At 43.7% G+C, this 27072-nt stretch overlaps 1 protein-coding gene across 1 annotated transcript in view; it reads left to right on the forward strand.

The window, feature by feature from the left end:
* Positions 1–3310: 3310 nt before the first annotated feature.
* Positions 3311–27072, forward strand: part of LOC145358028 (disks large-associated protein 2-like) — a 105358-nt gene continuing 81596 nt past the window's right edge. The window contains exon 1 of the mRNA XM_080211733.1: positions 3311–4392. Within this exon, the coding sequence (XP_080067859.1) occupies positions 3361–4392 (1032 nt within the window). The 5' untranslated portion in view covers positions 3311–3360. The remainder of the gene's footprint in view (positions 4393–27072) is intronic.

Here is a 27072-nt window from a genome sequence, read left to right on the forward strand (position 1 = left end):
GCTGTGATGTCAGGGACAAAACTTCTACCACTCCAATCAGACTGAAATGATAATTATGCCCTTCTCAACTTCTCTCTATAATTTTACCAGGTGCATTGACGTGCTTGATATAATTTGGCTTGGACAACTTCAAATATATTTTTGTTCTCTCACTTAAAAGCCAGCAAGATGATGTAATCTATTCTCCATTGTCTCCATATATATGGGAAATGGAGGTGGTGAAGGAGGGTGATCAAATGGCATTGTGGGGTCCCCCAAGTAAAAATGGAGAATCAGAAAGAAGATGGAATTGGTGAAAATGGGAGTAGAAAGCAGTGTAGTGTGACCTGATTTTACTGTCTAGACTAGGTGAAACATGCCCAACCTCTAATCGGTAGTCTCCTCAGCGATACAGTGGGAGGCAGGAACTTACCACTAGGAAATACAGCATCTCTATTTCCTCTTATTCAGTGATAATGTACTTTCCATTGCCATGCATCCCAGAAATATCCTCAGAGCTATTTAACAATGTGACGGATGCTAGCATAATGACATATTTCATAGAATCATAGAATCCCTACAGTGCAGAAGGATGCCATTCAGCCCATTGAGCATGCACTGACACCCACATCCTTACCCTGTAACCCCGCTGTATTTATCCTGCTAATCCCCCTAATCTCACTCAGTCCCCAACATCTCACTATTGGGCTGCAGTTTCCTTGCAGGTCAGCAATGGATAGAAAATCTGACTTCCTCCCAAGTTCAGGTACCTGTGTTGGATATCTGGAAGCATTACCCTCTTTGAATCATGCAATTTCTACTCTTGCATCCCATAACACGAGAGAGCTTCTCTGATCATCAGAGAGTATTTTATATTTGAAGCTATTGATAGTGATATTATTTATAGTTTGTGCCCCTTGACAATTGTTAAGGATAATACTCCACTGGCTGGAGTCACACCCACCACAAAGAGAGCTGATCTTGATTTTCAGAAAGTAATTATCTCAAAATCGGGACATTTACTGCAGGAATTTCTCAAGGTTGTCTTCATCAACGGCCTTCCTTTCCTTGGAAAGTCGGAAGTGGGGATATTCTCTGACGATTGCACTGTTCAGTACCATTAATAGTTCCTCAGATGCTGTAGCAGGTTTCCCAAAGCTTGCCCACTATCTGTAAGGCTGAAATCAGAAACATGACAGGGTTACCAATTGCCTGGAAGAGTGCAGCTCTAACGAATATCAGGAAACTCGTACCTCTTTGTGGACTGCCCATTCACCACTGTAATTATTCACTCCCTCCATCATGCTGATGCAATGCCAGCAGTACATGTCATCCACAGGATGCACTGCAGCAACTCAACCAGGGCTCCTTCAACAAAACCTTCCAAACCCCTCTACCACTTGAAGGAACAAAGATAGCTGGTGCATGGGAACGCTAACACCTTCAAGCGTCCATCCAAGTTGTAGGAATTCTATGTTGCCATTCCAACTTTGGTGCTGGGTCAAAATCCCTGGAATTCCCTGTCTAAAAGCACTACGGGGGCACAAACACAACAAAGACTGCAATGGTTCACCACCACTTTCTCAAGGACAACTAGAAATGGGCAATGATGCTCATTTCCCAAGAATTAATAAAGAAAATAAACTTTATATCAATTTGTAGGTTGCAAGATCATTATATTAAACCAATTATTTTGTGGGAATTAAATCTATTAATCCCCTTCTGTACCTTCATAAACAGCAATGAGTATTAATGGTAAATACAGTACTCAGGGCAACACAAATAGTCATCAAAATAATTAAAAGCAAAATATTGCAGATGCTTGAAATCAGCACTCCATAGAGAAAATGCTTTATAAACTCAACTTGTGGAGAGAAACAGAGTTAATGGGGGGGGATTTTTCAGCCGTTCTCACCAGCAGGAATTTCTGGTTCTGCTGCAATGAGCGGAGATTTGGCTAAACGCCACATTCTTCGTCTTTGCTTCCAGCGGTGGCAGGTCACGAAGGTCAGAAATCCCTCCCCACAAAAAAGTTTTAGGTGTAAATGACCCTTCTACAGAACAAATGATCATCAAACTGAGGAGAATCTTGATAGAAGATCTGAATGTTTGGTTAGGCCTTGTAGAAGCAGTCTGGACTGATTCCCTGCAGTGAAATATTTGCCATTATCAGATCTGATTTGGAACAAAACACTTTCATTTAGGAATAAAATCTGCTTTGATTTATCTGTCTGAAAGATGAGAATTTCAATGTATTTCATGCCTAATACTTCCCCAATGTTGGATTTAGTCTTAATCACTCAGATGGTAATTGGCAGGACATTGCTTTCAATAGAATGAAAATCAGGCAGTTCCATAAATCTTGAGGCATCCACACCAAGAGATGACCAGAGGAATTTATTCAGCTAGAGGGCGCTGAATCTGTGGAATTGATTGCCACAGAAGGCTGTGGAGGGCCAGGTCATTGAGTATATTTAAGACAGAGATAGATTCTTGATTGGTAAGTGGATCAAAAGTTAGAGGAGAAAAGGTGGGTGAATGAGGTTGAGAAACTTGTCAGCCATGATTGAATGGTGGAGCAGATGCAATGGGCCAAATGGCCTAATTCTGTTCCTATATCTTATGGTATGATGACCATTCAGGCAGCAAAAGTTGTACATTTACCTCTGTGCCTCAAAGCAGCTATGCTAAGTGACATCATACAATCACCGAGTTGCAGCTTGGTTCAGATAGTCAGGTTCCTGTCTCTGATTCAGTAAGCTGTGGATTTGAACTCCACCACTGACTAAGAATATAATCTAGGCTGGCACTTCTTTCTGAGGGAGTACTGCATTGTGAGAGATATGATCCATCTAAGGAGACATTAAACTAAGGCTGTGTCCATTTGTTGGAGTTGGTATAGAAGCACCTGCCCTCTTGCATCAGCAGCCTTGTCAGAAAAGGCAGAGGCTCCATCTGGTCTGTGGCCATGCCGTAAATCTCAAACAAGGTTGGGAATAAACCCTATTGTTCCAGTGGCTTGCCTTCTGTGGGAGTTCTTTGGAGCTACCCTTCCCAGTAGGCTCAGACTCAACAGGGACTCACTATGTTAGATGCCTGCTTGATTTATGGGGATAGTCCAATGGGGTGCCTCACTAAATGTGGCCTCTGAGATCCCATCTTGGACGTGTTTTTGTTAAACTTCAAAAAAACTTTATCATTTTTTGGTATATCCCCGTCTGTTTTATTTTGTTCTTAGTGTTAATATTCTGACGATTCAGATTTGACATCCGTACCACCTTCCAGTCTTGATTTGTGGTTTTTGGTGTTTTACAGATGACTGGGGCAGCGATTCAGCACTCTCCTGAAGAATGAAGATGGACTCCGTACAGTTTTAACACAATGAAGGGATACAATGGAAGTCGTAGCCAGTCACAGCACTCTTCTGCGCACACATGCCACTGTATGCCTGAGGATTGCGATCATTCCCATGATTATTTACATCACAGCCAAGACCCCCGGCAGAGTTATATGCTTAGCCCTACAGAATCCTGTTCAATGGACCATCACTACTGCATGTCCAGGGGTACTATGCCCTCTGAGTGTGCTGCGGTGCCGCTTAGCATGACTGAGCAGATGTCCTCCAGCAGTACCTTTCCCAGGATGCACCATAACCCACAGTACGAATCTTGTGACGACTGCATGGCTGCCACTCACACGGCCAGCAAGATCAACCGGCTGCCGCCCAACCTGCTGGACCAGTTTGAGAAGCAGTTGCCCCTCCACCACGATGGGTTTCACACGCTTCAGTACCAGCGGGCAAGTTCAGCGGAGCAGCGGAGTGAAAGCCCCAGCAGGATCCGGCACCTGGTTCACTCTGTGCAGAAGCTTTTCGCCAAGTCTCACTCCCTGGAAGCCCCTTCCAAGGGAAACATAAACGGTACAAAGGTGGAGGGGAGAGGCGGGGACGGCTACCATCACCACCCGCACCACCAGCATCACCAGCACCATCATCAGTCAAGGTCAACAAAGAGGAGCAAAAGCAAGGAGCGCAAATCTGACTCTAAGCACAGAGCTAAGATAACCGGCTGGTGGAGCTCAGATGACAACCTGGACAGTGACAGCAGTTATATGGTGGCCACAGGAGCCAGTAGGCACTCCATGGAACAGCCCACCCAGTACTGTACAGAACCCATCGAAAGTGCCTGCAGAGACCTGACCCTGAAGAGCTTAAAAAGCAGCAGTGAAGGGAAATGCTCAGCCTGTGCAGCTATGCCAATGTTGGCTGATTCACAACACATGAAAAGAAGTATGTGGTCCACTATGACGGTAAACCAGGCCAGAGAGGCCTATCCTGGCTCAGGACTGAGCCAAGACAAAGCTTCAATGCTGCAGGATACCAAGGCACAAGAAAGGGCTTACCATTATCTTCAGGTAAGCAATTGTCAGCATTAGAAATGAGCTGTATCGTCAAAACACAAATACCATGAATGTTTTCTGCATCATTCAAGGTCTTGCTTCCAGCTGTCTATTTCCCACATGGCTTCCTTCAAATTAGTTTTAATTAGCATAATATTGGAGACGTACTCAACTGAATTTGACTTTTGGAAACTTCCTCGATGTGAATATTGAATCAGATTATGTTAATGTGTTCACTTAAAGTTATACTTTAGTTTATTTACGAGTGTCACAAGTAGGCTTACAATTAACACTGCAATGAAGTTACTGCGAAAATCCTCTAGTCGCCACATGCTGGCACCTGTCCGAGTACACGGAGGGAGTTTAGCATGGCCAATCAACTAACCAACACGTCTTCCAGGAAAACTGGAACTCCCGGAGGAAACCCACACAGACATGGGGAGAGTGTGCAAATTCCGCTCAGACAGTGACCCAAGCAGGAATCATGCCTGGGTCCCTGGCGCTGTGAGGCAACAGTGCTAACCATTGTGCTGCCCACATATAGCATCTCCTTTGGGGGTCCTCTGCTATGTTCCATAAATGAGATGAGACAACAGCAAATCATGATGAAAATTCCTATTTGGAAGTCAGAATGAATCCCCCTTATTCAAACAATTGTACTTACACCCTAGAATTGGAAGCCTCACTGCAATTAATACCACACGAGAAATGACATTACTAATTGTTGTTGTATTGTAATTCAGGGATTGAGTTGTGTTCTGCTACGGCATAGAAATGCATACATTTTCTGTGGTATAGATTTGTAGACCTATCCTCTCAACAGCGCTCACCACATCACATTTGCTTCTGTGCACCTTATTTTTCATTGGCTCTGTCAGAGGTTCTGCTGACCCATGGGGCTTTATTACTATTGTAGGATAACAAGAGGAAAGCAAAATATTTGATGCCATCCCTCAAACAGACCAGCAACGTTTGTGTGCACTCACATCAATATATTTAAACAGACTGATCAATATTCTGTAAAATGGTTCTTTGCACGGTGGAATTAGATAAGGATAGCAGACATAACACAAAGCTTAAGCATGTAATTTAAAAAATGACCCATTGAACCCTCCAATTTAATGACGAAAATTGTATTGATTCAAAATTCACTGAAATTGAATTACTCCACTTCATAATTAAAATTGCGACATGTGTGCTGCTGTATACACCCTTCATTTTATTCCATTATATTTAATTTATACTTTAAATATTGCAAATGTTTGTTTAATTCTCGCACACATGCTGTTGTGAGCAGTAAATTTCATTTTATCTTCTCAGCGGCACACTTGAGAGACCAGAGAAATTGTGCTTCACGCCAGGTATAACCATGTTCGCTTATACACCAGGCTCCCTTCGGGAAACATGCCTGACTGATACAGCTCAGAAGCAAGACTTATTGCCAGCAGTGTGGGGTACGGGAAAAAAGAGAAACTATTCAAGTTCCTTTGCTGCATAAATATCATACAAGGCATGAGATACATGATACATGCACATGCATTTATAATGTACCTTCAATGTGGAAAAATATTCAAAAGCACTTCAGAGGGGAAGAAATGGGGAGAGGGGTAGATTAGATGCCAAGCAAAGAAAGAGATATTAGGGGTGTGGGACTGGTGGGGGGGTCGGTGGTGTTGGTGGTGGTGACCAACAGCTTGGCAAAAGAGATGGTTATTAATCATAGAATCCCTACAGTGCAAAAGGAGGCTATTTGGCCCATCAGATCTGTACTGACTCTCTGACACGAGATCCTACCCAGTCAGTCCCCATGTATTTACCCCACTAATTCCCCCTAACCTTGGGCACTAAAGGGCAGTTTAGCATGGCCAATCCATTTGGACAAAGGAGGGTCTTCAAACAGGGGGAAGAGATGAAGGGAATTTTCGAATGTGGGACCCAGGCAAGCAGAAGGCATGGTTAAGCAATGGGAGGAAGATGCAGAAGAGGCATCAGAGAACTTTGAGAGGGTCTGGGGACTAGTGGAGGTTACAAAGACTGGGAATATCATGACCAGTTGTCAACACAACACTGAGGATTTTGGATTTTAGCCGGTAACGAGAGTATGAGCCAAGAAGGTCAGAGAGGTCAGGTGAAAAAAAAGATGAGCCTTTTTTGTGGTGCGGGTTGTGATTGGCTGAAATCTATGCTACGTGTAGGATGTGAAAATAGTGGTGAGGGTCCTCAAAATGAAGAGATTCTACCAAAAACATTAAGTCATCTGTAATGTCAACAAATACTGAATGATGATCTGCATATTTCCAGCATGGGCATTGACCAGAAACTGAACTAGGTTAGCCATATAAATACTGTGGCTGCCAAAGCAGGTCAAAGGCTAGGAATCCTGTGGTGAGTAACTCACCTCACTCTTCAAAGCCTGTCCATTGCCCACAAAGCACAGTGTGGAGATGCCGGCGTTGGACCGGGGTAAACACAGTAAGAAGTCTCACAACAGCAGGTTAAAGTCCAACAAGTTAATTTGATAGTAAACCCACAAGCTTTCGGGATTTGCCCCTTCCCCAAAACCCCACTGTAGGGACATCCAACACTGTGGATGTCCCTACAGCTCGGGGACAGCAGCGATTTAAGAGGGTAGCTCACCACAACCTTCTCAAGAGCAATGAGGGATGAGCAATAAATGCTGGCCTAGCCAGTGATACCCATATCCCATAAATGAATGAGATAAAGTTCTGTGCAATTGACAGAAAAGATCAGAAAGTCAGAGCAGTCACTCCAGCCATATTTTCCTACAGCCTGGCCATTTCAACAATCTAATGGATTTCTGGCCTCGCAGCTAAGAATACATAATAAGGCTTGAATGAAAGTCCACAAATCCATTAGAATCTTAAAAGCAGATGAGTCCCAGAAAAAAACATTAGTTAATTGACATTTTTCTGCCCCTCCAATCTTTTTGGACAATTGCACAATGTTTAATTACACACAAGGTAAAGGGGTTGGGGTTTCAAGTGCTTACAGTTTCTGCTATTAATAAAGACTATGGATGATTGATTATTGGTCTAAAGTTAAAAGTTGTTTTTCAAAGAAAATGAAAAATAATCAATGAATGTGTTTTTTAAAACATGTTTTATATCCCTGCTTATCACTGAGGGATTAATTGGTTCAATGCAGTTTCGAGTGGGTGAATAGGCATGGAGGTGCCACAGTCAGACATCGAGGGGTATGTGGACGCATGATTGGCCATAAAGTTTGGTTTTTGGGGGCTGGGGAGACACGGAATTTTTTTCATTCGTTTATAGGATATGGATGTTGCTGCTGAGACCAATGTTTATTGTCCATCCCTAGTTGCTGTTGAGAAGGTTATGGTAAGCTGCCATTTTGAACTGCTACTTCCCCTGTAGGGGGCACTCTCAATGCTGTTGGGGAAATAATGCCATGATTTTGACCCAAAGACAGTGAAGAAATGGTGATATATTTCCGAATATAGATGGGGCATGGGGATTGTGTGGGAGTTGAGGGGCTGTAAAGGATAAAGGCGAGGGAGCCCCACCTTTTTCATTAACATCCCACAGCACTGAAGCGGGCCTTTTAACTTGCCTGCATTGGCATCTGGCAGCCCCTGTGGCTGCCTCTGAACTTTGTCCCCAGTCCGCCAGCCTGACCACAGCCTGCAACTGCCCCTCACCCCCCCGGAATGAAAAACCCTACTTAACTGGCACCTTCTCCTGAGGCAATGGGTAGGCCGAGGTGGGAATTTTCCCAACTCCCGCTCCTCACCTTGAGAATGTAAATCCAGCAATCAGAAAAGACTCAGTAGAAAATCACAGGAGGGGCATGATAGAACTGAATGAGGAGCGGCTGTGGAGCAACAATTTGGGAGAGGCCCTTCCCATACATGAAGATGGCACAGTGGTTAGCACTGCTACCTCACAGCACCAGGGATCCGGGTTCAATTCAGGCCTCAGGCGACTGTCTGTGTGGAGACTGCACGTTCTACCTTTGTCTGCATGTGTTTCCTCCGGGTGCTCTGGTTTCCTCCCACTGTCTAAAGATGTGCAGATGAAAAATTGACCCTCAGTGTCAGGGGGATTAGCAGAGTAAGCATGTGGGGTTACAGGAATAGAGTCTGAGTGGGATTGTGGTCGGTGCGGACTTGGTGGGCTGAATGGCCTCCTTCTGCACTGTAGGGATTCCAGTGATTCCCTGAGAACATGGCGGCATTGGAATTGATCTTAACCGAGATCATTTAAATTGTTTTTAACCCCTTACAAATATGCTTCTGTCTATTTTCCATAATTATTCCCTCAAAACTAAATCATCTCAAGTCCTATTCTCAACCGATTTGAAGAAATGGTCAGCCTGATCTTGCCAAATCAGATTGATTGATGATCCTGTAGCGCTGAAGGAGACAATAAGCTGCATTGCTGCAGTCGGTGTGCCTGCATCGGAACCTAAGCTATAACCTGATACGACTCATCGCAGAACAGATCACTGCACTGAGGACTGAAATCGTTAGCAAGGATCATTATTTTAATAAGGGACAAAGTGCTTCATTTACAGTTAAAAACCCTCCAGCGCGGTTATAATATTTATAGTCTGCTCTTAATTTGTTGATACCAGAAATAGGCACACTCTAGAAGGACGACGCAGAGCAGTGCAATCAATCAGCATGAGGAATCGAAGCTTTCACTCAGTCTGTGCAGCAACTTGATGGAGTTTCTCAGTGGGTTTTTTTTTTCTGTCTTTTTTTGTCATGTTTTTGTTATTTTTGACAAGGGAAAGGAACACTTCCTCTCATGTTTTCCAACCACCGTCACCACCTTGCAGCCCACCTCAATAATAAACCTTAACCGCTCACCAACTCCCAGCACTCCCCATCCCCCACCTCACTCCAGCCTCGAAGAGCGATTTCCATTTCCCAGATCAGCCAGTCTTGTGCCCTTCACGAGTGTGATTTCTAATTTAGTGCTGCTGTGTGTGTGCTGATTTCTGTGCCGCTTTGTGGCATGGACTAGGACTGGGAACAGGGTTTGGACTGCGTAACCTCCCAGTTTGAACATTTACCGCTTTCGAGATACGGAAGGTTTTATCCTAGCAGTCTCAGTTGGACTCGAATCTATTTAGAAGAGTTACATTGTGGAAAAATATCACCAAGGGTAAGGACATGGAGCAGGATTTTCCAGCCCTTCCAAGCAGCAGGATCTTCCAGTCCTGCTGAAGGCAATTCCCCACGGCAGGACAGGCAAGCCACATCAAATGCCGTACATCATTGGTGGGACCGGAAGGTCCCACAGGCGCCCAATGGCGTTGCCGTCAGAACACATGCCATGGGGGTGGTGTTCAAGGCTGGAAAATCCCACCCCATTGTTCACCATAGTCATCCTCATCCATTTCGTAGTCTTGTTCTTCCGATAGAAAATCCTGTAGCATCTTGAATATTTCATATCCATTTGCTTCTGTCACTGTTCCATATGATGATCACACTTTGAGTAAAAGACTCCTTCCCCAACATCTATGTTTAAATTTGCTTTTCACTCAATTAAAAATTATTTTTGAAGATCACAAGTTTGAAAAAATCTTACTGATCACCAGAACAAGCACTGGAAACTAACTGAGCCAAGTGGGTAGGTTTTGAGCGCCAGAAGAACATATTAATGCAATCCTGCCACTTTGTAAAACTATTATCCATTTATTCAACAGATTCTAGGTTTTGTTTAATTACTGGAAGCAATTTTGAAACATGGACTGGAATTTTACAAACATCCATGGGGCAGAGTGGCAGAAGGTGAGGGTGAAATGGGGGATAGGGTTGTAAAATTGAGTGCCACCTCTGTAACTGCCAGTCTTGCACCAACTGCAGTGATGGGGAGACATCGAACAATCCATTGCCCATGGGCCAGTTGAAGCCCTTAAGAGGTTTACGGCCTCTGCTGTAATCTTACCCTCAGTGGGTGAGGCCCACATCTGGTCACCAGGTAAAATCTGTTGCACCTTACTGGACCCCTATACCTATCAAAGCTCCCCCCTCCCCCATCCTTGCATTCCTGTTGACACTTTCAACCATGGCCCCTACCCCATCACACTCTCAACTGGGCCTGCAAGATTAGCCCCATCAAGACTCCAAACACACTTGACATCCTGGTTCCAATGCTGATACTTTCCTTTTGACCTCACTGCAGTCCCAGCAGAGGCCACTGCTCCTGATGTCACTGCGGGGACAATATTCTCAGGCTGTTCCTCATTCATCCCGTGACAGTGAGAGAGATAATTTTCAACAACAATTAGTCTGAAGAGCTACTGTATTTACAGCTTAAATGTGAACACTGCAATCAACTGTAACACTCGACAAAACTCCATATAGATATTGGAAGCTGAGAATTGAGTTTGAATACTTATTTGTTATTGCAAAGACTTGGTTATGCAATGGCTTTTCATACTAATTGACTGTAACACTTTTTTTCCCCATGTCATGAGATGACTTGGGACCCAGGGAAAGCAGAGTGGGAGAAAGCTGGGATCATGTCTGATAACACAGAAGTGACAAAGGCAAAAGGTAGAAGGAGGGACAAGTTTACTATCTCAGTTTTCCCATTGTATATTCTGTTGATTGCAACTTGCTTATATCTTGGTAGGTGTCTCCCCTGCTGCTTTGTGCTGTTTTAACAGCCGTCATACGTTTTGAAAATGCTGACCATCTGATTGATGGATATAACTTACACGATGGCCTAGAAACTGGATTGTGCCTGAATGGGGCATGATCTCAAGGCTGCGCATACAGTGAATGCTCAATGACGTTGCCCGCAGGATTGAGGCAGATTGGTAATCCCAATGACCCCAGTCGTCAGCTTTTTGTAACTTTCATGGAGGCCTGTACCACTGATAACAGATGCCCCTGACTGAAACAAGAGTGAAGCTTCTTTTCCGTGCAATTCAGGGTTCTAATATTTATTAATGTTCTCAACATGGGCTAGTCGGACCAGGAAGGCAATTAATGTCACAAATCTTCCAAGAGCTTGAGGAAGTTCAACATTTAGCTGCAGAGGTGTCTTCACAAACTGAGTGAGTCATTTGGCTATTTTTCATGGACAGTAACAGTTGTATTTATTAGTTTTTTATTTTATTAGTGTCACAAGTATCCTTACATTAACAGTGCAATGAAGTTACCCCTGGTTGCCACACCCCAATACCTATTCGGGTACACTGAAGGAGAATTTAGCATGGCCAAAGCACCGAACCAGTATGTCTTTGGGACTGTTGGAGGAAACCAGAGGAAACCCACACAGACACGGGGAGAAATGCAGACTTCACACAAACAGTGACCCAAGCAGGGTCCCTGGCACTCTGAGGCAATGGTGCTAACCCACTGTGCCATATAATTATAGAACCCTGCTGGCAACTTGAAGGGACGTGTTGGTGGGGCCTTTAGTAGGCCTGCTCTACCCATGTGGACTGGCAATCATCTCAGGAAAGATCAGAATTTTTGTTTTAATTGTCGAATCCGAAGAAGGAAAATACCACCAGTACTGACCTACCACGCGTCCATCTTGTAACACCCTCCGAGAGTCTAGCTGGATGCCAGTTCTGGTATTATTGACGTTCCTGAGGCTGAGGATGGGCAAGCTGTTACTGGGCACTGATATCCTGTCCGTATCTCACCTGTCAGATTTCAATGAGGCAAAAAGCCTTAGAAGGGCAGCTCTTTTTCAGTTGATTTGATTTATTATTGTCACACGTACTGGGGTACAGCAAAAGATATTGTTTCCTGTGCGCTATACAGACAAAACATACCGTTCACAGAGTATGTTGGGGAAAAGGAAAGGAGACTTTGCAGAACATAATGTTGCAGTTACAAATGGAGTGTGAAGAAAGGTCCTATTAATATACGGTAGGACCATTCAAAAGTCTGCTAGCAGCAGGGAAGAAGCTGTTCTTGAGTGGCATGGTGGCACAGTGGTTCGCACTCCTGCCTCACTCCTGCAGGGAGCCGGGTTCAATTCCAGCCTCAGCTGAATATCTGTGTGGAGTATGTACATTCTCCCCGTGTCTGCATGGGTTTCGTCCGGATGCTCTGGTTTCCTCCCACAGTCTAAATATGTGCAGGTTACGTTGATTGGCCATGATAAATTGCCCCTTAATGTCAGGTGGATTAGGAGGGTAAATGTGCAGGGTTACGGGGATCGGACAGGATCTGGGTGGGATTGTTGTCGGCGCAGGCTCAATGGGCCAAATGGCCTCCTTGTGCACTGTAGATTCTATGAGTCAGCTGTTATGTGATCTCAGACTTTTTTCCAGTGGAAGAAGGTGGAAGAGAGCATGCCTGGGGTGCATGGGATCGTTGATTATACTGGCTGCTTTTCCGAGGCAGCAGGAAGTGAAGGTGGAGTCGATAGATGGGAGGCTGGTTTGTGTAATGGACTGGGCTACATTCACAACCATTTGTAGTTTCTTATGGTTTTAGTCAGGAGCCATACCAAGCTGTGATACATCCAGAAAGAGTGCTTTGTATGGTGCATCTGTAAGAACTGAGAGCCGTAATGGCCATGCTGAATTTCCTTAGCCTCCTGCAAAAGTAGAGGCCAGCAGCTGCCACTGTTTTTGCAAAAATGTAGCTTATCGCTAAAATATCCAAAAGAACATGACAGACATTTCGAAATGACCATTACAGAAAGTGCAATGATATTAACGTTTTCTGCATCGATCATATTGCATTGTGTCAAAGTGCTTCAATATCTGATGCCAGTACTAAATGTCAACCAGTGCCCTTGGCACATCAGAAGTCAGCAGGTCTCAAGCGAACCCTTAGGGCGGGATTTTATGGCTGCGCTCATCCCAAATCCAGAAAATGCCGCCCGAGGTCAATGAACCTACTCCCCCCTCCCCCCCCCTACGATTCAGATGTCGGACAGGATGGGAAAACTATCCCCCCCCCCCCCCCACCCCCCCACCACCACCGTAATATTGTAAAAGCACCTTTCTGTCTCAGTTCCAAAGTGAACCCACACTTCAGAACTGAGTACTCAGAATATGGATGGTTAGAGGGGAACATAAAACATGCATCTGATTATAAAACCTTACTGGGAAACTCAGAGGGCGCTAAAATAAAAGACTCCTATTCTCGGTCAAAAGAACTAAGCAAATAAATTGTTCATTTACTTCGACTACACCCCAAGATACTCTGTCCCAATTGTTTTTTTTGCCATTTATTTCCAGTTGAAGGCTGCGCTACTATATGCATCACAGCAAGCTGTCAATAAAATGCAGCAAACTCAGACTTTTACCAGAAAATCCCAGAATCTACATTCACACAGCAGACACAGTAACACAATCTAAATTTATGTCACGTCTAAAATAACAGTCTTTCAAATACGACGAAAGTACCAAGTAGGTTAGAGATTAGCTGACACATACGATGGATGCATGATGGTTGATGTACAGTATAAATTGCAAACAGTAACTTTAAACAACGAGAAAGCTAAAATAGATGTTTAAGTAAATACATTTTGGTCTGTGAATTCAAGAGAGGAATGCCAATGAATTCTGCTATTCAAGATTGGCAGTTCAATGGGATTAAACAGATATGGTTCTTCGATGAAAATGGCCATGTACAAAATCATACATTATTCACCCACACTGTCACAATCTTCAAATTGCCATGAAGAGAGATATCTGTACCTTACACTGATTTTTTTTTTGTTTGTTCGTGGGATGTGGGCAACGCTGGCTGGGTCAGTGTTTATTGCCCATCCCTGAGGGCATTTAAGAGTCAACCACATTGCTGTGTGGGTCTGGATTCACATGTAGGCCAGACCAGGTAAGGATGGCAGATTTCCGTCCCTAAAGGACATTAGTGAACCAAATGGGTTTATACGACAATGGTTTCATCATTAGACTTTTAATTACAGATTCTTATTGCAATCAAATTCCACTATCTGCGTGTTGGGGTTTGAACCTGGGTCCAAAGAGCACTACCCTGGATCTCTGGATTACCAGTCTAGTAACAATACCATTATGCCACTGCCTCCCCGCATCTCTCAGTCTTGTTTTTTGTTTTCAATTTACATGTTTAATTAGGCATCTGAGATTCAACATTGTTCTGAATGGAGGGAGGTATTTAGTCTCTCCCTCCTCATGTAACAGTTTCATCATTTGAGCATTGCTAATGTTAATGCCACAGTATCACTATGGAGCAAAGCAAGGCAGCAAGTCCCAAGAATTAACTCAGCCCGTGTGGCAAAGGTGCAGCAGAGATTGGACATGAGTTTGCTTAGTTATGTTGAACATAATTATCATATCCAGAATGAAGAAATGCCATTCAGCCCATCAAGCTTGCTTGATCCAATGGCCTGAGATGATTCTCATCTCCTGGATGTCCCATCACATAACATCTGTTCATTTTCTCACCCCTCAAACAATGTTCTTAATTTTTCTCTGATCATCAATATTCATTTGCAACAGATATCAATCCGCTGCTTTCTGAAGGTAAATAGTTAACTGTTTTGGGAGTTTGTTGCACATATAACCATCCTGTAGGAGGGAAAAAAAAACATTTTATAGAACATAGAACGTTACAGCACAGAACAGGCCCTTCGGCCCTCGATGTTGCGCCGACCAATTAAGAAAAAAGCAATGACCCTCTAACCTAAACCATTCCCTTTCCATCCATAAACCTATCCACGGACCTCTTAAACGCCCCCAAACTTGGCGCAACTACAACTGCAGCAGGCAGGGCATTCCATATCCTTACCACCCTCTGGGTAAAGAACCTACCTCTGACATCCGTCCTACAACTACCACCCCTTAATTTCAAGCTACGTCCCCTCGTGCTAGCTTTCTCCATCCGAGGAAAAAGGCTATCACTGTCCACCCTATCTAAACCTCTAATCATCTTGTACGTTTCAATAAGGTCTCCTCTTAGCCGCCTTCTTTCTAATGAAAACAATCCCAAATCCCTCAGCCTCTCCTCATAGGACCTTCCCTCCATACCAGGCAACATCCTGGTAAACCTCCTCTGCACCCTCTCCAATGCCTCCACATCTTTCTTATAATGTGGGGACCAGAACTGTACACAATACTCCAAGTGCGGCCGCACCAGAGTTTTGTACAGTTGCAACATGACGTTGCGGCTCCGAAATTCAATCCCCCTACCAATAAACACCAAGACACCGTATGCCTTCCTAACAACCTTATCGACTTGATTTCCAACTTTCAGGGATCTATGCACATATACACCTAGATCCCTCTGTTCGTTAACACTATTCAGAGTCCTACCGTTAGCCCTATACTCTACACATTTGTTATTTCTGCCAAAGTGAATTACCTCACACTTTTCCGCATTAAACTCCATCTGCCACCTCTCGGCCCAGATCTGCAACTTGTCCAAGTCTCTCTGTAAACTATGACACCCCTCTTCACTATCTACCACTCCTCCGACTTTGGTGTCATCAGCAAATTTACTAATCCATCCTTCTATACCCTCATCCAGATCATTGATAAAAATTACAAACAGCAGTGGCCCCAAAACAGATCCCTGAGGCACACCATTTGTAACCGAACTCCATGACGAATTCTTTCCATCAACCACCACCCTCTGTCTTCTATCAGCTAGCCAATTCCTGATCCAATTAACTAAATCACCCTCAATCCCACACATCTGCACTTTCTGCAGAAACCTTCCATGGGGAACCTTATCAAACGCCTTACTAAAGTCCATATATACCACGTCAACTGCCTTACCCCCATCCACCTCTTTGGTCACTTTTTCAAAAAACTCAATAAGGTTAGTAAGGCACGACCTACCCTTCACAAAACCGTGCTGACTATCTCCAATCAATTCATTACTCTCTAAATAACTATAAATCCTATCCCTAATAATTTTTTCTAATACTTTGCCCACAACAGAAGTAAGACTCACTGGTCTATAATTCCCAGGAAAGTCTCTATTCCCCTTCTTAAACAATAGGACAACATTCGCTATCCTCCAGTCTTCTGGCACTATACCTGTGACCAACGATGACCTGAAGATCAGAGCCAGAGGCTCTGCAATCGCCTCTCTTGCCTCCCAGATAATCATAGGGTAAATCCCCCCGGCCCAGGGGACTTATCTATTTTCAAACCCTCAAGAATATCTAGCACATCCTCCTTATCTACTTCAATACTATCCAGTTTACAACCCTGTAACCCAGTGTTCTCCACAACTACATTTACATCTCCCTGCGTGAATACCGAAGAGAAATATTTGTTCAGTGCCTCTCCAATCTCTTCTGGCTCCGCACATAACTTCCCACTGCTGTCTCTGACTGGCCCTAATCTTGCCCTAACCAATCTTCTATTCTTAACATATCTAAAGAAAGCTTTAGGATTCTCCTTCATCCTATCAGCCAAAGTCTTCTCATGTCCTCTTTTAGCCCTTCTTAACTCACTCTTTAGCTCCCTCCTGGCTAATCTATAGCTTTCCAGTGCACTACCTGAGCCTTCAAGCCTCATCCTGACATAAGCCTCCTTTTTCCTTTTATGATCTCTATCTCCTAAATAAGACCATTCGACATAGGAAAAGGTATAGACCATTTGGCCCCTAGAGCCTGCTCCGCCATTCAATAGGCACATGGCTAATCCGACATCCTTCCTGTCCACTTCCTTGCCCTTTCCTCATAAACTTTGATTCCCTTAATGATCAAAAGTCCAACTATCTCAGCCTTAAATATACACAAGGACTCTGCCCCTTCAGCTGTCTCTGGCAAGGAGTTCCAAAGACACTCAACCCTCTGAGAGAAAAAATTGCTCATCTCAGTCTTAAATTAGCAGCCCTATATTCTGAGGACATGCACTCTGGTCCTAGATTCCCCATGAAGGGAAACACTCCCTTAGTATTTACCCTGTCAGCTCCCTTAAGAATTCTTTATGCTGCAATGAGATCACCCCTCATGAGCTGAACTGTTATAGTCTATGTGGTGCAAAAATACCCATAGTACCCTATGACCTCTAATTCTAAGGTGGTCTTGGGTGCAATAGGTAACATCCCTACCTGTGAGCCAGAAGCTTGATGGCCATAATGCAGCCAAGCAGGTTGATTATCAACCTACAGATCTTCCCAATACGCCAACGTAGGTGGTGAGAGTGGGAGAGACATCTGGGCAGCCAATGTTTGATGTAGAGTGACAACCCTGAAGCTTTTCTTGTTCCAAGAAAAGCAAGCAAAGGAGATAGATATAAGCATGTGGGTTTCTCTGCCTCATGTATCTTTAGATGTGAAGAGTGTTCTAAGTGTCTTGTTCTAAGCTCTTTCTTCAACCTAGTTTAACTTCAACCTCTTCAACGATTTCTATTTTCTTATAAAACCTATTCAAGTCTCTTCTCATTCTTTTCTTCAACTAAAATCCTTTCAACATTTCTTACAATTTAGTCCTTTTAGCCTGGAATTCCCTGGTCATTCTCTTCTGAAGAATTTCAAATCGAATTTCTATTTTCTTTTGAAATAAGTTGCCTAAAATTGCCTTTGTGTTCAAATCCCTTTATCACATCATCGTTATCTAAGCCTTGCTATGCATTTTTTAAAGGCAGACTATTGTCCATTACATTCTGTGTAATAACCATAAATAAATTCTATTTCTCTCCCAATCCGTTTGAAATCTGCCCCAGGTTCAGCTAAACTAAATAAGTGACAGTTATTTGCCTCAGGGCAATGCCTTGACAAAGCCAAGTCAAGCTGCCTAATTTAAATTTTAAACAATGCTCAACAGTTAACTTTCAGTCACCATCAACTGGTGCATTCTCCATGGCAGTGTCTTCTCGTATGGTATAAATTTGTTGCTTCACTGTTTTTACAGTGACATTTCATTGTAACGGCCAAGACAGTGAGAAGCACGACTGACACCCTCTGACCATAAATCCAATAGCTTTATTGCCGAAACCTTAAACTTTGAAAACAATAGAGAATGGGTGGTATGGTGGTTAGCACTGCTGCCTCACAGTGCCAGGGACCCGGGTTCAATTTGTGGCTTGGGTCACTGCCTGTGCAGAGACTGCACTTTCTCCCCATGTCTGCATGGGTTTCCTCCGGGTGTTCCGGTTTCCTCCCAGAGTCCGAAAGATGTGCTGGTTAGGTGCATTGGCCGTGTTAAATTCTCCCTCTGTGTACCCGAACAGGCACCAGAGTGTGGCAATGAGGGGATTTTCACAGTAACGTCATCGCAATGTTAATGTAAGCCTACTTGTGACACTAATAAACTTTAAAAATGAGTGATTTCAAATGGACAGTTAGCCCAAGTTAATCATAGTAGGTTGACTGTGGACCAATTAGATTCAATCTGAGTGGGATCAATCAGTTCCTGAGGGAATTCTCCTGTTGATGGTCGTGATCCCGAGCTATCTCCAGGAGAGTTTTTTTTTTATCCTGACTTTATATTCTGGCTGTGTGACAACTGCTCTCATGTTCAATCCCACTGAACCACTCAATTGGCAGTATCTGATTGGTTTCTGGGGTGCGTAGAAACATATTGCGAGAGCTGTCAGCTCATTTGTACAGTGGCTTTGCAGCAAATTTAATTAAAATCTTGAAGCATATTCTTGCATCAGAATGTCACAAGGCGTCCGCTGGTTACATCTGACTGACAGTTTTAAAATAAGGAAATGTAGGAGGTGGGCCAGAGCAGGAGAAACCAGCTTGTGTCCAGTCACCGTCCCTCACTTTGCGTATGACAGTTCAGTGAAATCCAATTTGCTGTTGTGTAGGTTAGACGGGCAATTGGCGTATAATCGCCCTTAACCATTGTTCTGAGTGAAAACCGCAAATGGAAGAGCATGATTAATGTGATGGCTGCCCTTCGGCAGTGCAGGCCTAAAGAAGAATGAGCACTTACTTACTGATGATTGAGAGACAAATAGTCTCTGGTGTGTTAAGCAAGCAGCTTCAGACTCCGCCAACTGTTTACAGCATTCGCTTCACCTCGGTTAGCACAAATTTGAACACAAAAATTCCGAAGAAATGCAGAACGATTCAACAAAGGGCACCACCCCCCACCTCCCCACCCCCCAGCCCCAGCTGGACAAATAAGCTTCCAGCCGGGCAACTGGGACTTAGCAACAGTTTCCATCAACGGTGCCATTTATCATCATCTAATGCGTCTCGCGCATGGCACTCGGATCCCTTCAAACAAAACATCCATTCCTCCACTTCGACAAACTGATTATTAATGTTTCAATTAAATTACGTTGCTTTGTAAAAGAGGGAAGATTGAGAACCGTGCGAGCCTACAATTTAATATCTTTTTAATTTCAAACCGTCATTGAAGAGGTTTGCACACATCACCTGAACTCCAGGATTAAATTACAGCTTATTATTCACTTTCAACCAACTATCATTTTGTATTGTCTGGAACCATATCTTAATAAGGAGGAAATCAAGCTAAGCATACACAAAAGTAAAGCGATCTTGATTAAGGACTGTGAGAGATTAATGTTTCTTATCCTCGCAGAATAATGCCAGTGCCTGATTAGCGGGAAGTCATAATGAGAATATAGCATTGCAATTCTATTACAGAAGTCTAATGGAGTTAAAGAGCCAATTTTAATTCCTCCCTCTACCGTTCCCCCCCCGCCTCCCCTACCTTCCATAAGGGGCAGTATAGTGGCATATTGGTTAGCACTGCTGCCTCACAGCGCCAGGGACATGTGTTCAATTCCTGGGTTGGGTCACTGTCTGTGCAGAGTCTGTACATTCTCCCCATGTCTGCGTGGGTTTCCTCCAGGTGCTCTGGTTTCCAAAAGACGTACTGGTTAGGCACATTGGCCATGCTAAGTTCTCCCTCGGTGTACCCGAACAGGCGCCGGAGTGTGGCGACTAGAGGATTTTCACAGTAACTTCATTGCAGTGTTAATGTAAGTCTATTTGTGACACTAACAAATAAACTGCAATAACCAAGGCATACCGTGGGGCGGATGGGCACGGGTTTACCTTACAGGCACCAGTCAGCCATGACTTTTACTCCAGGGTTTCGATAGTTGTGAAGCCTTCGCCGCAGGCTTCATTTAGTAAATGTTGGTGGTCTCACAACACGGTTCAGACCCCAGTGATATATTAGCACATCACTACATGTTCAACACTGAGGCCACTCACTACAGAACAGGCAACAACAGCAGACCCAGAAAGGGATGGAAAGATAAGTTATTCAAATGGGAAGATTTTTGACTGGGCCAGGGGGAGCAAGAGTTCTTTTCTGATTCCACAAGAAATCCAAGGGACTCCCCCATCCCAGGATTCCCCTCAATCCTTCCCCCAGCAGCAGTTGCTTCTACAATCCCAACCTCTAGACTAATGTTTGTTGGGAACCACCCTAATGTGTGGTGTGACCTACACCCACTCTTGCCTGCTCCTGTCTGCCAAAACTACATCATTAACATCAGCTTCAAGTGAGAGTTAAACCTAGATTAGTCATAGAGTCATAAAAGTTTACAGCATGGAAATAGGCCCTTTGGCCCAACTTGTCCATGCTGCCCTTTTTTTTAAACCCTTAAGCTAATCCCAATTGCCCGCATTTGACCTATATCCCTCTATACCCATCTTATCCATGTAACTATCTAAATGCTTTTCAAAGGATAGAATTGTACCCACCTCTACTACTACCTCTGGCAGCTTGTTCCAGACACTTCCCACCCTATGTGTGAAAAAATTGCCCCTCTGGACATTTTTGTATCTCTCCCCTCTCACCTTAAAACTATGCCCTCTAGTTTTAGGCTCCCCTACCTTTGGGAAAAGATATTGACTTTCTACCTTACCTATGCCCCTCATTATTTTATAGACCTCTATAAGATCAGCCCTCAGCCTCCTATGCTCCAGAGAAAAAAGTCCCAGTCTATCCAGCCTCTCCTTATAACTCAAACCATCAAGTCCCGGTAGCATCCTAGTATATCTTTTCTGCACTCATTCTAGTTTAATGATATCCTTTTTATAATAGGGTGGCCGAAACTGCACATAGTGTTCCAAGTGTGGCGCTACCAACATCTTGTACAACTTCCACAAGACATTGTACGAGATTATTGAAATAGGACATGGAAGTTAGAGTAATCCATGCCTCAGTTTGTTGTACCTGATACTTGCCCTGCCAGGTTTTCCTCCTTGTTCCCAGTTAAAATGATTTCAGAGTCTTGTGTACAAAGAAGATATGTATTGCAGCCAGATGATACATTTGCAGGATATAAGAATGACTGAACAGGGAACAAATGGATCCGGAGCAAGATTTCCTTCTCTAAAGTCATTTTCAGATAAAAATAGAACTGCTTTCTGAAGAAATGGGGTGGCTGTTGGGTCAAGGCTTCGATAAATTGCAAATAAAAAAGAGGTAATTGGAAAATGTATGTAGGGTGGTCTAGTCCCATCAGTTATTCAGCTGCGAACAATCCAACAGCAACCAATATTTCACACAAATATAATTAAGACCTACAAAATTTTTGAATTGCTCTTGCCGATATTTGACTGTGGATTCACTTTTTTCTGCATGGACCAGAGTTGTATTTAAGATTTATGCATGGATCAGGAATTCTGCATATCGTGAGTTAGCTAGCTGTGATTAGTTAGATTAGAATCTACAACACCAGAACTAGGAGTAGGAGTAGGCCATCTGGCCTTTGAGCCTGCTCCACCATTCAGTATGATCGTGGCTGATCTATTCATGGACTCAGTTCCGCTGACCCGTCTGCTCACCATAATCCTTAATTCCATTACTGTTCAAAAATATATCTATCTTTGCCTTAAAAACATTCAATGAAGTAGCTTCAACTGCTTCACTGGGCAGGGAATTCCATAAGTTCACAGCCCTTTGGGTGAAGAAGTTCCTTCTCAACTCAGTCTTAAATCTGCTCCTCCTTATTATGAGGCTATGCCCCTAATTCGAGCTTCACTGCCAGTGGAAACAACCTCTCTGCTTCTATCTTATCTATTCCCTTCATAATCTTATACGTTTTTATAAGATCTCCCCTCATTCTTCTGAATTCCAGTGAGTACAGTCTCTCCTTATAAGCCAACCCTGTCAACTCTGGAATCAACCTAGTGAATCTCCTCTGTTCCCCCTCACCCCCCCAAGTGCCAGTATATCCTTTCTCAAGTAAGGAGACCAAAACTTACTCCAGGTGTGGCCTCACCAGCACCTTATACATGACCTCCATCCCTCTAGCAATAAAGGACAAAATTCCATTTGCCTTCTCAATTACCTGCCGCACCTGCAAACCAACTTTTTATGATCCATGCACAAGGACAACCAGGTCCCTCTGCACAGCAGCATGCTGCAATATTTTATCATTTACTATTTGCCACTGGGATCACAACTCGTGTTGGATTGTACAAGCCTTCTTGAGGTAAATTGTAGTTGATGTGTGCATGTGCACAGGGGATTCTTGATGGCATTACTCAGACACCATTCAGGAATTGAGTTGAAGCTAGGGCTTAATGTAAACGTCCAAGACTTTGGGCTCAGAGTTTCAGGGTTGGGTGAGAAGCTTTTTTTAATTTGTTCAAGGGATGTGGGTGTTGCTGGCTGGGCCAGCATTTATCGCCTATCCCTGAGGGCATTTTAAGAAACAACCACATTGCCATGGTCTGGAGTCATATACAACCCAGACCAGGTAAGAATGACAGGTTTCCTTCCTGAAAGGACATTAGTGAATCAGATGGGTTTTTATTACCATTGACAATAGTTTCATGGTCATCAGTAGACTTTTAATTCCAGGTTTTTATTGAATTCAAATTTCACCATTTGCCATGGTGAGGTTTGAACCCTGGTCCCCAGAGCAGTAAAGGTAAAGTTTATTAGTGTCACAAGTAAGCTTACATTAACACTGCAGTGAAGTTATTGTGAAAATCCCCAAGTCACAACACTCCAGTGCCTGTTTGGATACACGGAGGAAGAATTTAGCATGGCCAAACTTTTGGACTAGAAATAGGAAGCAGGCTTGTTCCATTCACAATGGTTAACTCAATGGTAAATCAGTTTTAAAAGATCATGCTCACAATTTTACTCTTCATGTTAAATGGAGCAGTGAGTACAAGATTAGTACTCACGACCAATGCACCTAAGCGGCACGCCTTTTGGACTGTGGGGGAACCCGGAGGAAACCCATGCAGACACAGGGACAAGGTACAGACTCTACACAAACAGTGACCCAAGCTGGGAATCAAACCCAGGTCCCTGGCTGAGTGAGGCAGCAGTGCTAACCATTGTGCCATGGTGACTCCTCACCCTGGGCATCTGGATTACAAGTCCAGCAACAACAGCATTACACCACCATCTCTCCAAGTTGGATCTCCTGAAAACGTGCTATATTTTAATAACCTAAATTTAATCGTAGATTACCTGTCTGGCACTTTTCTGAACACTGGAGTTATATATGAACAGAGGCCTGAAGAATATCAATGGGCAATGTTCAGGTGTACAGGCAAACAACAATAACAAAGTGAAGTTCAGCCCTGGAGAGAATAGATCTTCGGAAGCAAATATTGGAAGGATTTGCAGTAGGGCATGGACAATTTTAGAGTTAATTGAGTGATATTGGGTGAAATCTTGTGGGTGCAATGGGGATCTCAGCTGTTGGCTGAAGAAGAAGTGACAGGCCCACGTCACCTCCTTTCATGAAGCCCCACTGCTTCTTGTTCCATTCAGGCATTTGACAAGGCCCAGGAAGTCCTGGCCAACAAAAGCTGCTGGCCAATCAGAGGCTGGCAGTTGAACAGCAGCATCACTGGGAGGTGGTGGCTGCTGCTGGTATGACACCTGAGGCCTAAAATGCTGACTGAATCCAAGACCAGAGGCTAAATGATGGTGGAAGGATAAGGTGAGTGTCACTGGAGACGGGGTAGGCATGGATGGAGGTTAGCAGCAAGGCAGGGGAGTGACACTCAGTGGGCTCCACCTTTCTAATGCCAATCGAGTCCTCCAATAAGCTGTTATGTAGTAAGTGACCATTCAAATCTATCAGTTTCCAGTAAGCAAAGATTTTATTCAAGTGTCTGCTGAAGAAATCATTCTGGCTGCTTTCCCAAGGATCACTCTCTGAAACAAAGCCTGTGCCACAATTTGGTTCTCACATAGCAACACACTATTTTGGTATTGTCCTCAATCACTGATGTTGCTTTAGAAAATACATCACGTCATGTAATCAATGAGTGGGGTACTTGTATTGCAACTGTCCCCTGTTATCAGCATTTGGCCTCAGGAGCTTATTTCACATCTTGCCCTGTCTATTTCCTTCTGATGCTGCTGTTTGCTTCCTTATCCCCAGAACACCATGTTTGCCCAAGCTGTGAAGGCCATTAAGTTTTATAGCTTGTGATTTTTATTCCCATGCACTGGCTATATATGCCTGTAGTTGACTATGTTTCCCTTCATGTTTAGAAAGAGCTCTCGTAACATCTTGGTTTATCCTGAAAGCTATGGATACACATCCTAATCAGTTACGCCACTACACGAGCACTGAGTGCCATTTTAACAAGAGCCTTCAAGCAATTTGGCAATGGGTTTGCTTGTCATACTCCCCACATGCTAAGACCTGATTTTAACGACGAGGTTCATATCATGACAGTGGGATGCCTACTTAAAGGCAAAGGCAAGAAGCATCCTCCCTATCACAGGCTTAATCAGCGTGGAGGTGGGAAGGTGACAGGTCCCCAACTGCCCAAGAAATCAGGCAACATATGTGAAGAGAGAAGCAAAGTTAATGTGCTGAATTTTAATTGTAGAACCGACCAGGAGAGGTTGCCAATGTGTCACGAACATAAAAATCTCAGCAGTTTATTTGTCAGTAATTTTTTAACTCAGTCACTGCATTTATATCTGGTTACTGTTTTTGCTAACTAATTAAAATGGGTTCATGTGATGGCACATCTATGTCCACTATTTATTTCATTTCCAGTCAAAGAGTGTGTGTTATGTCTCCCATATTTGCTTCCGAAGGTGTTACGAGAAGGGCAAGTGTTGTGGGGGGTGGTTCTTTTTTATTCATTTATAGGACATGGATATTGCTGGCTGGCGATCCTATCCTGGTGATTCCCCATCCCTATTGCCCTTCACAAGATGGTGGTGATCTGCCTTCTTGAATCATTGCAGTCCACGTTCTGTGGGTTGACTCACACGATGTTAGAGAGAGAATTCTAGGATTTTGACCCAGCGACTGCGAAGGAATGGCAATATGTTTCCAAGTCAGGATGGTGAGTGGCTTGGAGGGGAACTAGCAAGTGGTGGTGTTCTCATGTATCTGTTGCCGTTGTCGTTCTAGATGGAAGCGGTTATGGGTTTGAAAGGTGCTATCTAAAGATCCTTAATGAATTGTTGCAGTGCATCTTGTCGACAGTACACACTGCTGCTACTGGGCATCAGTGGTGGAGGGATTGAACGTTAGTAGATGTGGTGCCAATTAAGCAGGCTGCTTTGTCCTGGATGGTGTCAAGTTTCTTAAATGTTGTTGGAGCTGATTGAAGAATTGCATCATGCTGCAGAAATGATGGAGAGTTATCTGTTGAATATGAAGACTGGTAGCGTGGTTTCTGAGGGTAAGGGGAATTCGCTCATCACTCTGGGATGGAGAAGAAGGAATGAGAACTGATGGAATGGACTCGGTCCAGGACTTGTCAACCAGGGTTAGAAGAAAACTTTGGTCGAAGATAAAGGAAGTTACATCAGAAGTGTTTCTTTCAATGTTGTTGCTGAACTTTAGTGAGATTTTATTATGACCATGCTTTCCAGTTTTAACGTACATTGAATCATAGAATCCCTTTCTTGCAAAAGCAGGCCATTTGGGCCATCAAATCTGCACCAACCCTCCAATAGAGCATCTGACCCAGGCCCTATCCCCGTTGTCCCACATGTTTACCTTGCTAATCCCACTAACCTACACATCTTGGGACACTAATGGCAATTTAGCATGATCAATCCATATAACTTGCACATCGTTGGACTGTGGGAGGAAACCAGAGCAGCCGGAAAAAACCCATGCAGACCTGGGGAAAACGCACAACTCATGATGAGGCTTCATTTCCCTTTAATGGACTCAAGATAATCAGTATAGTTTAACTTCAAACAGTTTATTAAGAGAAATTTACAAAGATGTCAGGATAAGCACGTAGTATTCATGAGTTAGCCTGCTCAGTGTCTAACTCCCCAGACAGTAAGAAGTCTCATAACACCAGGTTAAAGTCCAACAGTTTATTCGGAATCACGAGCTTTCGGAGCGCTGCTCCTTCATCAGATGAGTGGAGTTTAGTTCACAAACACCAACATACGTAAGCCTTGTTTAGGAACCAGCGTCCACCCACATGATAATGGAGCAATGCTCCAAAAGCTCGTGATTCCAGATAAACCTGTTGGACTTTAACCTGGTGTTGTGAGACTTCTTACTGTGTTTATCCCAGTCCAATGCCAGTATCTCCACCTCCTAACTCCCTGGAGTCTCTTGATTATCTGACACAGTTACATCATTAACATCATCATGACCTCATGAATATAACAATTAACCCATTACTCTACATCCCCTCTCTAGTATAACCTCAAACTGCTGCATGCTTTTGTTAAACTATTTCCATTTCATTTTCCAATGTCTGTAAACCTCAGGTACTGTTATCCAACTCCCAACCTTGCTCTTTTCCAAGTCACTATAACCTGAGTCTTTAATTTTTATCAGTTTTCTCAGCTCTGTTGGAGGACGTTGTCTTTTTCCTAAAAT

This window comes from Carcharhinus amblyrhynchos, chromosome 24, assembly GCF_965287045.1.
Source record: "Carcharhinus amblyrhynchos chromosome 24, sCarAmb.v2.hapA, whole genome shotgun sequence".
Lineage (NCBI taxonomy): Eukaryota > Metazoa > Chordata > Chondrichthyes > Carcharhiniformes > Carcharhinidae > Carcharhinus > Carcharhinus amblyrhynchos.